Genomic DNA, 14,998 nt, shown 5'->3' with positions numbered 1-14,998 from the left:
AAGTGGTAATTGAAAAATAGCCACAGTTTCAAAAGTAATCAAAATTTAGACATGTAAAGATAAATCTGAACAAAAACACTGTTCAAAATTCAAAAAATATTCCAGCATAATATACTGGAGTTCAAATTTTTTACATGTGAACTTCCAGCATGATATGCTGAAAGTTATATACAAGTGTTCAAATCTCCAGTATATTATGCTGGAACTTTTCGTATTGCAGCAAAATAATGACTATTTTTTGATAATGCTGGCTATTTTTCAATTACTAGCCCGTGCGATTTTAACAGAAAATAGCTACTTTTTAACTTTGGGTCCAACTCTATTGAAAGGCCTGAAGTTAAAGCCTAACTCTTTTAATGGGCCGATCTTAGCCCAGTTATGGGTTAAATTGCCCAATCAAATACCTAATAAAATCTCAAATTCCTTATATTCCCCAAAAGGAAAACACTTGTCCTAAACTTCGAAAGATTCTTCCTTTAAAGAATCTCCCAATTACTTGCCAAATTTCCCAAAAACTCTGTCATAGTTCTAACTCTAGCCATTTCCACTCTAGGGTTTTTGGATATTACGAGGTAGCCATTGAAGCAATGGTGAAGGAGGAGGATAGCAAAACTTTGGAGCTGTTCTTGAAAATTGGATTAGATGAAAAGACTGCCAAAAATACTTTGGCGAACAATAAAGTCACCACTAATCTTACTGCCGTTATTCACGAGGTATTTTTAGTTGCATAATTTCATATGGGTATCTCTCTATTTGTGTAGATAACCGACTTTACATATGTATATTAAAAAAAGGTTGCTAATTTCAGCTGTAATCTTGATAAATTTTGTATCCTTAGTATTTTTAGATGCATAATTTCATATGGGTATCTCTCTATTTGGGTAAATAACCTACTTTACATATGTATATTAAAAAAAGTTTGCTAATTTTCAGCTGTAATCTTGATAATCATGTGGAAGAAGTGCACATGAGGTGACGAGTGTGTACACATGCTTATATGTGAAAATTGACCGGTTTAGACTCTTATGTTACTTATAAGAATTTAATTGAAGTTGTAATTAATTGTTCTATCTTTTACTATCAAGTTTATTTTTACATGCTTTACTTGAAGTTGTTATTACATGTTCTAGTTTCCATTGTCGAGGTTACTCTTATCTGCATTTATTAGTAGTTGTTGTTACATGCTATTCTTTCCATTGTTGAGTTATCCTCACGCATTTAGTCGTAATTGCTATTTCATGCTACCTCTCTCTTTGTTGAGCTTATGTTATGTATTTGAATTTGAAGTTGATATTTCATGGAAATACCTTTATGATTGAGTTACGAAGTTGTAGATATTGAGAGCTATTGACAAGTTTGTTGTTGAAATTGTTGGTTATTGGAATACCTTTCCTTGTTGAGTTATTTCTCGTTCATTGTGTTGTTATTGAGATTCTTGTACACATTGTGGTTAATCCATGGGCTATGTGTTGTGGTGACATTCGTATTATTGATTTTGTGAATGTTGTGGCATATGGGCACGTGTGGTGTGAGTTGATTATTGTGTTTTGATATTGATATGCATGCGGTGGTATAAGGGTGGGTATTGAAATGCATGCCGTGAGATAATATGGTATTTATACGTGTGTTGCTAGTAAGGGAATTACTTGAAGCCATGCAATGAGATAAGGGGGCTAAATGTCACGACCCGGAATTCTCACCTACGGGATCGTGATGGCGCCTAACATTTCACTTGCTAGGCAAGCCAACATTAGAGTAAATCATAAGCCATTTCAATAATTCATCAATTTAAAACTCATTTAAACTTAAATGAAACTAAAATGAAGTACTAAGTGGCATAATACCCAGAATATCTAAGTGCAATTTCCTGACCTGGAGTCACAAGAACACGACTAAGGAAAGAGGAAGGGGACTTCAAGGTTTGTGGATGCTAGCAGATCTACGTCGAGTCTCCAAGTATGCCAATCTGAGTTAATGCACCTCACGTACCGCTGGGACCAGTACCAAAATCTGTACAAAAAGTACAGAGTGTAGTATGAGTACAACCGACCCAATGTACTCTGTAAGTGTTGATCCTAACCTTGACGAGGTAGTGACGAAGCTAATATAGGACACCCACGTAATTAAACCTCGATAAACAGAAATATACTTACAACATAACAACAGATAAAGTTTTAGCATGTACTATTGGGAGGAGACATGCGAAAATGGGGTACAAAACATGGCAACTATAATAGAAAATGAAAATATGAAACAGTCAATAAACCTTCAACCAATGAAAGCGGATAACATAATGAATTAAGGCTGCAAGACATCACCCCTCGTGCTTTTACTCTCAACCTCACCATGAAACAATAATAATGGCACAACATTACCCTTCGTGATTTTACTCTCAATCTCTCCATAATATGATAAATACAGTACGACATCACCCTCGTGATTTTACTTTAGTATTTTTAGATGTATAATTTCACATGGGTATCTCTCTATTTGTGTAAATAACCTACTTTACATATGTATATTATGAAAAGGTTGATAATTTCAGCTGTAATCTTGATATTTTTGTATCTTAAGTATTTTTAGATGTATAATTTCATATGGGTATCTCTCTATTTGTGTAAATAACCTACTTTACATATGTATATTAAAAAAAGGTTGCTAATTTTCAGCTGTAATCTTGATAAATTTTGTATCTTTAGTATTTTTAGATGTATAGTTTCATATGGGTATCTCTTCATTTGTGTAAATAACCTACTTTATGTAACAACTCCAAACATCACCTTTCTACGGGCAATTGATATTTGCTCGTGTTGTTTGAAAGACTTGTATATGCACTCCATTCCTACCGGAGGCTCAATGCTCGCTTACATCGGGCCAATATTTGGTGGGGGACGTGTTTCTAGCAGTATTCCTAACTCGAACCTTGAGGACAATGTTCTTTTTGAGGAGGGGAGTATTGTTGTGAACAAAGCTAATGCTGTAAAGACTTATGGGCCAAATTTGTGGAACAAGACTGATCCAGTTAGGACTATTGGGCCAGGACCTAATTTAAGAGAAAGTCCAAGGATTAAACAACCGAATAGATTATCGGGGAGTTATATTTGGGATCCAGGGGATATGCAGGGCATGCGAATACTGTTGAGAAAAATGTCTGTCCCCTCTCCTCCCCAATTCTGAGTCTAGCTTCTCATCCCCTTCTTTGGTTCTATTCTATCTTACTTAGCTTCTGCATTTTGTATTTCCATTACTGTTGTTCTACTTCGTTGAGTTGTAATTGTTAGATACTACCATCAATACAATTACAACTCAACGAAGTAGAACAACAGTAATGGAAATACAAAATGCAGAAGCTAAGTAAGATAGAATAGAACAGGGGATGAGAAGCTAGACTCAGAATTGGTGAGGAGAGGGGACAGACATTTTTCTCAACAGTATTCGCATGCCCTGCATATCCCCCTGGATCCCAAATATAACTCCCCGATAATCTATTCGGTTGTTTAATTCTTGGGATTTCTCTTAAATTAGGTCCTGGCAAAATAGTCCTAACTGGATCAGTCTTGTTCCACAAATTTGGCCCATAAGTCCTTACTGCATTAGCCTTGTTCCCAACAATACTCCCCTCCTCAAAAAGAACCTTGTCCTCAAGGTTCGAGTTAGGAACATTGCTAGCAACACGTCCCCCACCAAATATTGGCCCGATGTAAGCGAGCATTGAGCCTCCAGTAGGAATGGAGTGCATATACAAGTCTTTCAAACAACACGAGCAAATATCCATTGCGCATAGAAAGGTGATTGTTGCAGATTCTGCAATTACAAGCAAAGGCCTATCTTTTGAGATGCTTGGTTCTCCGTCTATACTCTTAGTACTGTCATGATAGGAAAGTAGATGGCTAACAAGTGATTTTGTCAAGAAGCCAAAGACCAGTGTACTAATGAGCATAAGAATAGTTGTAAGGGTAAGGGTAAGAACCTTATCTTGATAAAGAACCTGCAACATACAAATAATTTTCATTGACAAGAATATTGCTCCAATATCTGCTACCATCACAGATTCAAAATATTGTAACACCCCACCATCACCTATAGTGACAATATAAGTATACCAATTTTTTCTTCCAACAAACAAATGAATGATAAGTCCACGTAAACAAATCTTGGGGGACCAGTTGTTGGCATACACGACTTTAACTAAATGCTCATCACCATTTCTTTCTACTATTTCCACAGGCCCACGAACACTAGTTTGAATCTCGTCAAATTGTTCATAGTTCTGGAACCCAATAACAGCATGAAGCGGTGCAATATGATTCATTCCAACAAGCTCCATGTAGCAAATCTCAGTTTCACAATCAAGAGCAGTACTAAGATCATATTGTGAAACTATTGACCATATGAAGTTCTCTATCCAAATATTCAGCCAAGACTAGTGTATATTCTTCCCCTGCAATTGAAGGACATGTGGATGCAATGGAGTCATAGATAACATATAGCCCATTGGATAAGGTGGGACTACCTACAATTATGAAATAAGACCAAAAAGGTTCAACTGGAACCAATACCAGGTCATTTTCTGTTGAGTACAAGCTAAAACAAGAAAACGTTGAAGCTTCAACTTGAGAATTATCACTGTCACTTTTAAATGCCTTCAGTAATATGCCCCTAGCCTCCATGTCTTTAGGATCCAATGCACAGGCATCAAGCAAGACTTGGCACCCATCTTCATATGTCAAACTCATGCAATGATAAGAGAACACAAACAGTTCCATCTTCTTTCTTTTCTTATTCTGGTTATTCTTTTCTAAGTAATTATCAAAGAGATTAAAAATTGAAGATGTAGCAACTACCAATGCAAAATCAGACAGAAAAATTGAGAAATACATACACCATTGCCATCCCGGATCCCACACGTGAGTCATAGAGTTAGAAACCACATACTCTGAATAGAATCTTAGAGTTAAGGTCTTGGAATTTGTCCCTGGTGCCATGATAATGTGATTTCTATGAGGGCTCAACTCAATTTCCAGCTCAGTCATAGTTTGGTTGATAAGAGATTGAAGACTTGGAATTCGAGACTTGATAATATACTCCAAATGTTTCCACATGATTTTCTCAAGATGTTCTGTATCCGCCTTGTGAATGAGATGTTGTAAGATTGGGCAAAAATGCTCTAGAACCAATTCCTGTTCGATATTTGCAGCTTCCTTGATTAGGCTAGTAGCAGTCAGCTGCGGTTGAACCGCAGGCACTGAGCCTTCGACTAGCATTTTCACGTCGTTCTCTTCCTCGGACTTTCCATCTTTGAAGGCAGACTCCATTGGTGTTATAGGGAGTAAGGTAGTTATGTTTGAAAGAGAACTCCTGTTGAATACTTGGTCGTTGGTATTGCCAACATCCATGCTATGCTTACGATCGATCTCCTTTTCAAACATTTCATCGAATACCTTGCACGCTTCCATTTTGCCTCTGTAGTCAGATTGCTCTGACTCTCCAAAGCCTAATAAAATAGCCTCAAAACGACTCTGGTACTCAGACACAGTAGTTGTTTGCCGGAGCTTCGCCAATCGTCCTTCGACTGATTCTAGTCTCTTTTGACGGAAACGGATTTGCACCTTCGCAATAAAATGTTCCCAATCCACCAGCTGCTTGTTCCGGAAGAGCCATCGATACCAGTCTAAAGCTTCTCCATCGAGATAGGACGAGGCGAGAAGTAACTTGTTGTTTTCTGAAATTCTATAGAATGCAAAGTATCGTTCAGCCTGAGAAATCCAGAACTCTGGATTCTTTCCGCAGAATCGTTGGAATTCCACCGGAGTGGGTTTACTTGTTGCAAGGTTTCCAACCAACTCCTGTAACAGTGAACGAATTTCAGCCAAATCCTTAGACCATGAATCCTTCACGACCTTAATTGAATCATCAATAGTTCGAATTATTTGGTCCTTTATCGAAGACCTCTCAATGAAAGCACCAATGTAACAACTCCAAACTACAAATTGTATTGATGGTAGTATCTAACAATTACAACTCAACGAAGTAGAACAACAGTAATGGAAATACAAAATGCAGAAGCTAAGTAAGATAGAATAGAACCGAAGAAGGGGATGAGAAGCTAGACTCAGAATTGGGGAGGAGAGGGGACAAACATTTTTCTCAACAGTATTCGCATGCCCTGCATATCCCCTGGATCCCAAATATAACTCCCCGATAATCTATTCGGTTGTTTAATAATTAAGTCCTGGCCCAATAGTCCTAACTGGATCAGTCTTGTTCCACAAATTTGGCCCATAAGTCCTTACTGCATTAGCCTTGTTCACAACACTTTACACAATAATTTAAAATAAAGGTTGCTAATTTTCAGCTGTAATCTTGAGATTTTTTGTATCTCAAGTATTTTTTGATGCATAATTTCATATGTTTATCACTTTATTTGTGTAAATAACCTACTTCATACATGTATATTAAAAAGAGTAAGAATTATTCTACTGGAATTTTGATTGTTGTATCTCAAGTATTTTAGATGCATAATTTCATATGCGTATCTCTCTATTTGTGTAAGTAACCTACTTTACATATGCATGTAAAAAAGGTGAAAAGTTTCAGCTGCAATATTGATATTTGTATCTCTAATTATTTTTTGATGTTATAAATGCATATGGGTTTGTTCTATTTGTGTGTAAATTACATGCTTTATAAATGTATAATGCCATCGGTTTTTTCATACTATCATATTCTCGCGACCAAACTGCACAATGTAGCTAGTTGTGGGGAGGTGTGCTAGGATGGAGTAGCTGTGTGCAACGTCTCTTATTGGTTACATTAGTTGATTCTTTGTTCTGCTAGATTTTGTCGCTTCTATTTTAAACATCTTCCCTGAAAAGCAATTATATGTCTTAAATTTTCTCCTAACACCTTGTATCGTGATTAATCCAGGCAGCTGTGACTGATGGTTGTGATCGTACTGTAGGCAACCTGATATACACGGTAGGCTTCTAGAATTTTGACAATAAGTTGGAAAATCCAATTAAATCTTATTCCTTTCCATTACGTTGGGAGGATAAGCACTTACGAGAATGTAAAAGATGTAACGAACTTTATCCTTTGTATGATAGGTTGCTACAAAGTTTCCAGCCAATGCACTTAACCACCGGCCCACATTGCTTCAGTACATTGTATCAACAAAGGTTTGTTGTTCGCACATGTCAAAATTCATGTTAGTTTATTTGGTGCTCCATTTACGCAAGCATAGCAGTAGACCTGCGACTGCCCCTTTACTTTTGTAAATCGTCGATGTCTGTGTCTGTTTTAGGCTTATTGAGGCTTTTATGACTATTAAATTGGTTTGCCCCATCATATTTGTCTTTTACTGGACCGTTGCAGATTAAAACCCCTGCACAGTTAGAAGCGGCATTCACGTTTCTTGCTGCAACCGCCTCTGGAGATTTGAACACCCAAGAATTTGAGGAGGCTTGTGGTGTTGGTAAGAAATCCTGTTCCCGAAGTCCAATTAATATAATATTAATGACATTAGATCTCTCATGTTTGATGAATCTTTTATATTATTATTGGTGTATACTTTTTTCTTGGGGGGGGGGGATTGTGTTTGGATTATTCTTTGTTAGATATAATAAAATATCTTCCTTTTAAAACAAAAATCAATATGTATTCCTATAATATTGAGCAGGAGTTGAGGTATCCAAGGATGACATTGAACGTGCTGTCAGTGAGGTTTTTGAGGAGAAGAAGGCCAATATATTAGAGCAGCGTTATAGAACAAATGGTTAGTATTGCTGCTTCTGGGACTAATCTGGTTGCTGTTTAGCTGATTGGTTAATATATGTCTGTTGGTGTGTTTATATTCAAGTAATTGAGTGCCGAGAACTCTGAATGCTAGCATTGCAGCGAACAAAAGCATAAGACACTCTCATTGACCTTTGTCATTTTATATCCTTGTACTGTTGTAGCTTCTAGATGTGATGATGTACGAAGACTGTTTAGATTAAATTCATCTTTTTTTTAATAATATGTACTTATCTTTCAGGTTTCTGTGGTTTGATTAGTCTTTTTCTAATTAAGTGCTGTTATGATACTAATACTACAAATGACCCGATTGTCTTCTTTGGCTGATTAAGGATATAATGCCTGTTTTATATTTAAGCATGAATAGAATAGGAGTTTCAACTAATAATAATTATTTCTTTGATCGAGTCACTGCCAGGACCTTAAATTGGTAGCTTAGTTGTGACCCCTAGGTGGCTCGTTTTTCCTGAGCAATTGGGTGAAATAAATTTGTTAGATCCTGATGTGATTCTATACTTTATAAAATATGAGTAGGATTGGACAGGAGGGAGGGGTTGGTCTCAAATGTATGTGCATTGGTGACCTTATTGAAATGTTGGCAACTGTAAATGTCAGTTGATCAAGGACTATATTTTTGATAAACTGGGCATGGAGGTAAGACCTCTCTTCTCTAAAGAGATAAATTCTCTTTCTAACATGCTCTCCTTATTAGTTGGTGAACTCTTTGCTCACGTTCGGAAGAAGTTGCCATGGGCTGATCCGAAAGTAGTCAAGGTAATCGCAGATGTTTCCTACGCTCTCTTTTGGGATAGATGGTTAGGCTATTATGAGCTACAATATAAAATTGCTGCTTATGAAGATTATTTATTGTCACAGGAAGTAATAGATGCGGAGCTGTATAAATTACTTGGGGAAAGAACTGCTGCAGATAATGAAAAGCCTGTAAAAAAGAAGAAAGAGAAGCCAGTGAAAGCTGAGGTGGTGCTTCTTCATCTTATGTGTTTTATCCTTTTGCTGACCACATGTGTGGAGCTTCTTCATCTAATATGTTTTGTCCTAAGCTAAGCTGAGCCTGCTTCTTCATCTTATGTAGGATAAGGCAAAAGTTGATGAGACCCCTGCACCGAAGCCGTCTGAAGAAGAATTAAATCCATATTCGATCTTCCCCCCTCCTGAGGAAAATTACAAGGTGCTTAAACTAATGTTATGTCCATTGTCATATTTATCAGTCTTAAGCTTAATACTTTGCATATTTTGCTTCACTGGGATTTCCGTGATTTAACATTTTTTACATGATTAACTACATGCCATTTAAAACTAGTGCAACAAATACACTTTGGCTGCGTGAAAACTTCCTTACAAGTTTGTAATCATATGGTGCTGGTCTGTTTATCCTCTTTTGCATCTGTGGTTATGTATGTGAAACTTTTATTTTTCTGCCATTTTGGGTCCTTAATTTTGTGTACATGGCCATATTTTTTTCTCTTCTTCCATAAGCTGGTTCCGCTTGGTTGGAAAACTTATGTAGTTGCTTCTTGGGCTAGTTTGCATATTTATGGTATTATAGGTTGGACTAAAGCAGTCTATTGCTGTCAAATTTCCCCACTTTAAATCTAATTCAGGAGAGTTTGTTCAAGATTTTTAGCTATGTTCTTCTTTTTAGTGGTATGAACATCTACTATCCTGATAATCAGGTACATACAGAAATATATTTCAGTGACAGGCCTGTGCTTCGAGCTTGCAATTCCAAGGAACTACTTGAAAAACATTTGAAAGTGACTGGACGAAAAGTTTTAACACGTTTTCCACCCGAACCTAACGGATATTTGCACATTGGACATGCAAAGGTGATGATACACAAATTTGCATATATTGTAACTGTGACTTTAATCTTGCTCTAAATCTTACTTTGATACTAAACAGGCTATGTTTGTGGACTTTGGTCTGGCAAAAGAAAGAGACGGTGGCTGTTACTTGAGGTAAGCGTTCAAATTTTGCTTCTCAATATGTGTTTTTCCTTCCTCATAATCTCATGTAAATATTACTGCAAGGATTTTGCAAAAAGTTCGGCTTTGCGCTCAATATGAAGCACTATATTACAGAAAGGGTGACTTTATTTGATGCCTAGAATACAGACTTGTGTCTCGTGAGAATGGATGCCTGTCCTGGGACCTGCTCATCAATTGGCATTTACCTATGGTCGTTCGGTTTGGAGATGGGATAATTCTATCCTGTCACGTCCTCGAGTCTAAGGATGGAAGTACAATGATGATGAGATTGATATAGAATTAGATTATGGAGAATTATAACATTTGGGGGGGGGGGGGTACTGTTGAGGGATATTCTCACGGTTTTGATCAAAATTCGAGTTTAATTTAGTTTTGATGATAAAATAGAATCCTGGGTCACAAACTTTTGGATTTAGGATCAGCTCTCAGAGATCTTTTTTAATTTGGATAGATAAAATTAGGCTACTAAAACAAGAAAAGATAATGCAATTTAAAGATGTTATTGGAGTGCGAGCGAGAGGCATGGTGGAGGAAGAGTGCGAGAAGGTTGTGGTGGGAAGGAGTTAACGTTATGCTTCTGGATTAATTAGTTTGGCCTAGCAAACTCTGAAGTCTGAATTAGCTTGTCTGAACTCTGAATATAGTTCACTATGTAATCCACAAGATATTTGTCTCTCGTTAATTCTGCCCCAAAAATCAAACGCGAGTGGTGGAGATTAATTTTGTGCAATCTCATCTTCTTATTGGTCTCCCTATTCACATGGAAGCTCTAAGTTCATTTAAAGTGGAACCTCTCTTTTACATGAGGGTGCTAGATTCCTCATGACTTTGCCGTTGGATTATAGGTTTGATGATACCAACCCTGAAGCTGAGAAGAAAGAGTACATCGATCATATCAAAGAAATTGTAGGGTGGATGGGATGGGAGCCTTACAAGGTATGATGATGTTCAATATCAATGGTCTCTTTCCCGTGTTTGCAATACTAATATGTTGGCAATTTGCAGATAACTCACACTAGTGATTATTTCCAAGACCTTTATGAGCTAGCTGTAGAGCTGATAAAAAGAGGTCATGCATATGTTGACCACCAGGTAATATATCTATTATAAATAACATGTGATATGTTTAATACATAAAAATTGTTATTATTGTTTTCTCTTGATACTTGTTTTTGGTTTCTGTTTCTCCTTTTCTTGTCTTTACCTTTAAGTCTGCCCTTGCCCACCAGAGCTAACCTCTATTATGAGGGGCTTAACCGATTTTTGCTGTTATACGCTAACTAGATATCAGTATGAGATATATGGTCTGATTTTCTACGTAACACAGACAGCTGAAGAGGTAAAAGAATATCGAGAGAGAAAGATGAACAGCCCTTGGAGAGATAGGCCTATAGAAGAGTCCTTAAGATTGTTTGATGAAATGAAGAAGGGGATGATTGATGAAGGCAAGGCGACATTGAGGATGAAACAGGACATGCAGAGTGATAATTTCAATATGTATGACCTTATTGCATACCGTATCAAGGTAGGTATTTTCTGACAAAAACCATTTTGAATTCTATCTTGGTGTTTACTAACATTTAGTCCAATATTACTTGTTTCTACAGTTCACTCCTCATCCACATGCAGGGGATAAATGGTGCATCTACCCCAGTTATGATTATGCCCATTGTATTGTTGATTCTTTGGAAAATATCACTCATTCGGTACGTATGCGACTTGTTGCTGTCAAATACTGTGTTTACTTCTTCTTCACTTTGTCAAGTCAGCATGACCTATCTTGCATTTATAAGTTCCCTCTGCATATAGCTTTTCTGTTTCTATTTTCATTTTGAAGTTACTTATAATATTTAGCTGTAAATCCATTACATAGAGTATCTTTCCTGAATAAAAATGAGAAAAGAAATAAATGTTGTTCGAGTGCCTATAAAATACTGTGGTCTAACTTGCTGTGCACCCCTCTCTGTTTCCAACCATACTGTTGACAAATTGTTACGGTAAAATATTGCTGTAAATAATAGCTTAAATTAATTAATATCTCAATATCACATACTTATGCAGCTTTGCACCCTGGAGTTTGAAACCCGCCGTGCATCATATTACTGGTTACTGGATGCACTAGGCCTTTACCAGCCTTTTGTTTGGGAATACTCACGGTTGAATGTGTCCAACACTGTGATGTCAAAGCGGAAGGTAAGTTTGAATCCTGAGTGTTCCTTTTATAAAAAAATATTTATAATGGTTTCATGCTGGTAAAGTTCTTGTTTCAAACTGATTCTTGATTTTTATCGTTGCCCAGTTGAACCGTCTTGTAACAGAGAAATGGGTTGACGGCTGGGATGATCCTCGTCTCATGACATTAGCAGGGTTGCGACGTAGAGGGGTAACTTCAACAGCAATTAATGCTTTTGTTCGTGGGATTGGAATAACTAGAAGGTTGGACACTCATTTATCTAGGTGTCTGTATGTTCCCAGTACAAAGGAAAAAAAGTGTTGTGTCTTGACAACTTTCTATTTTTGGATGCAGTGACTGTAGTATGATACACCTAAGTCGCCTCGAATACCATATAAGAGAAGAACTAAATAAAACAGCTCCTAGAACAATGGTTGTGCTAAATCCCCTTAAGGTGGGTATATCTAGATTTAAACAAAGTATTCGTGGATGGACACGTGTGCTAGTATGTATTCTATTGCCAGTTTACAGAAACTTAAGTTATGAACTTCATAATCAGGTTATCATCACAAACCTTGAAGCTGGCATAGTAACGGATCTAGATGCAAAGAAATGGCCTGAAGCTCCAGTAAATGATGCTTCGTCATTTTATAAGGTGGGCATGCATTTTTTACTGTATAATAATGGATGTTTTCTACTTTTCTGTCTCCACATAATATAGCAATTCAATGTCGTTGATCCTTTAATATGTGTTTGCCATTTCTGTTCATTTTTGCAGGTCCCCTTTTCTAGAGTTGTGTACATTGAACGTACAGATTTTAGGTTAAAAGATTCTAAAGATTATTTTGGCCTTGCTCCTGGAAAATCTGTCTTACTAAGGTAGTGTCCATTAACTCATATCTTTGGTCATCCAAAAATTTGCTCGATTTCAGTTCAATACTTGGCCTTAGATGTAGTTCAAACTATAAAGCTTATTTGCATTGCAGGTATGCATACCCTATAAAATGTACAGATGTAATTCTTGCTGATGACAAAGAGACGGTTCTTGAGATTCGGGCAGAGTATGACCCGTCCAAGACGACCAAGCCTAAGGTGGGTTTTTTGACGTTAAATTCTTCTGTGTCATGGTTGGTTTAGAATTTCAGATCTATTGTTCCTGAAACAATGTCGTTGCAGGGTGTTCTTCATTGGGTTGCAGAACCTTCACCTGGGGTAGATCCACTTAAGGTGGAGGTCCGGCTATTTGACAGGCTCTTTCTCTCCGAGGTTTCTTCTTTACCTTGTCAAACTTACTTTTCACCTTTCAAAATCACAGTTATTTTGAAGCTAATTGGTGCTTGGTTTTGTGATAAGAATCCCGCCGAACTAGAAGACTGGCTTGGTGATTTGAACCCTGAGTCTAAAGTGGTGATACAAAATGCTTATGCTGTGCCCTTAGTTAGGACGGCTGCTCTTGGAGGCAGATTTCAGTTTGAAAGGCTCGGTAAGTTCTAGTACTCGTTATTTCCTTGATAGGGAGCTGAAATTTAGCTAAGATGAAAGTTTAAGTGCCTCTACTATGTTACCCCCTTCTTGAGTCGTAAAATAGGTTCCTTTACAGTATCTATTACTTCTTTGATGTTTGCTTTGGTGCCTTGAAATACTAATAGCAGCAATCCAATTCTAGCTGAAGCTTTTTTCTAAGTTACTTTATAGAGTGATAGCATGTGTATGTGAAACATGAGATTCTATTTGCTTTAACAAAATCAAATTTTAAGTCTCCGGAGCTGAAAGATGTTGGTTGCTTTGATTTTTGTTTTTCAATTCACATTTCAAATTCCGAGTTTGAAGAGTTGGTGTTTCTACCTTTTGAATTCATCATACGAAAATATAATTTGTTAAACTGCTGAAGGCCTTAGTTCCCAATGCCCTCCATTGTTCCTGATTTCCTTAATTTTCTCAAAACAGATGAATTGTAATACTTGAGTTGTTTTAAATGATGACTTTTGCAGGGTATTTTGCTGTTGACCAGGATTCCACTTCTGAGAAACTGGTCTTCAATCGGACTGTCACGCTGCGTGATAGCTATGCCAAGGGTGGAAAATGAAGCTTTTATGAAGAAATGGAAGTGAAATGGCAGTGTGTGATCGAGTGAGATTAACTAATGCATTTTTCTTGATATTTACGTGTACAAATAGACATTTTCAAGAATGAACATTTTTGGTATTCCGGGAATACACCAAGTTTAGATATGACAAAAAAGTTTTGGTAGCTCAATTTTGTTATCTCCCGTGAAGTCCTTTTTGTTTCTTTTCTGCAAAAAATTGCAGTTATGGCTTCAGATATGACATGACCAGTCTTTGGTATTCTTAGTAACCAAATCAGCGAGTAGATCCTCCTCGAGCTTTTCAGATTTTTGGGTGGCTTCTTGCTAGTCACTGTAGTTTCTTTTAGTTCTGCTTAAAGACCATCTTTGCTTTCATTCATCTGATTGTTGGTCCTAGTGTCTTTTTTTTGTTTTGGTTTAGTGATTTGGTGACCGGAGTTTGCTGGCCCGACTAATCCAGATTGTACCTCATAGGTCCATTAAGGGGAAGAGCTACCTAGTAGGAATTGCTCAGTTGGCCATGATTATGTGCAGGTCTTGTGTAATTCTGTACCCTAATGAAAGGGGGGAGGAGACATGTATTTACTTCTAAGGATGGGGACTCCATTGGTTTTGTGACTCTTTATAAACTTATTTTTAGTTTTTTGACTCTACCTCATTTTTTACACACATGAGATTTACTTTTACACGCAAGAAATCTGTCTTTTACACATAAGAGATTTAAAAAGGTCATTTTCTTAATTTTAAAATTGTGAAGGGGCATGATGTACAAATAGCACCTTAGTGTAGGGTCCATCTGTTGGTAGTAGGTTTTTATGACTACATGTTGTTTTCTTTCATTATTGATCACCTTACTATCTTGTTATTTTTATTCTGCTTTTATATAGTTTTTTGATGCTGTCCTTTATCTATATTTTCATTAATGTGGTGTTTATG

The 14,998-nt window shown here is 36.9% G+C and overlaps 1 protein-coding gene across 1 annotated transcript; it reads left to right on the top strand.

Annotated features, from left to right (window-relative positions):
• Positions 1–432: 432 nt before the first annotated feature.
• On the top strand, positions 433–14,232 carry LOC104244261 (glutamine--tRNA ligase). Its single transcript, XM_009799648.2, has 23 exons — positions 433–713; positions 6,928–6,978; positions 7,107–7,178; positions 7,375–7,474; positions 7,679–7,774; positions 8,507–8,568; positions 8,671–8,772; positions 8,888–8,983; positions 9,489–9,641; positions 9,718–9,773; positions 10,649–10,739; positions 10,809–10,895; positions 11,131–11,328; positions 11,411–11,509; positions 11,865–11,996; positions 12,103–12,239; positions 12,331–12,430; positions 12,536–12,631; positions 12,755–12,855; positions 12,963–13,068; positions 13,153–13,242; positions 13,330–13,459; positions 13,968–14,232. Exons 1-23 carry the CDS (start codon positions 588–590, stop codon positions 14,060–14,062), a joined length of 2,376 nt encoding a protein of 791 aa, XP_009797950.1. The 5' UTR covers positions 433–587; the 3' UTR covers positions 14,063–14,232.
• The last annotated feature ends 766 nt before the right edge of the window (positions 14,233–14,998 follow it).

The sequence above is a fragment of the Nicotiana sylvestris genome, chromosome 10, assembly GCF_000393655.2.
Source record: "Nicotiana sylvestris chromosome 10, ASM39365v2, whole genome shotgun sequence".
Taxonomy (NCBI): Eukaryota; Viridiplantae; Streptophyta; class Magnoliopsida; order Solanales; family Solanaceae; genus Nicotiana; species Nicotiana sylvestris.
The sequence above is the reverse complement of the archived record's forward strand: the minus strand, read 5'-3'. Positions and strand labels throughout refer to the sequence as shown.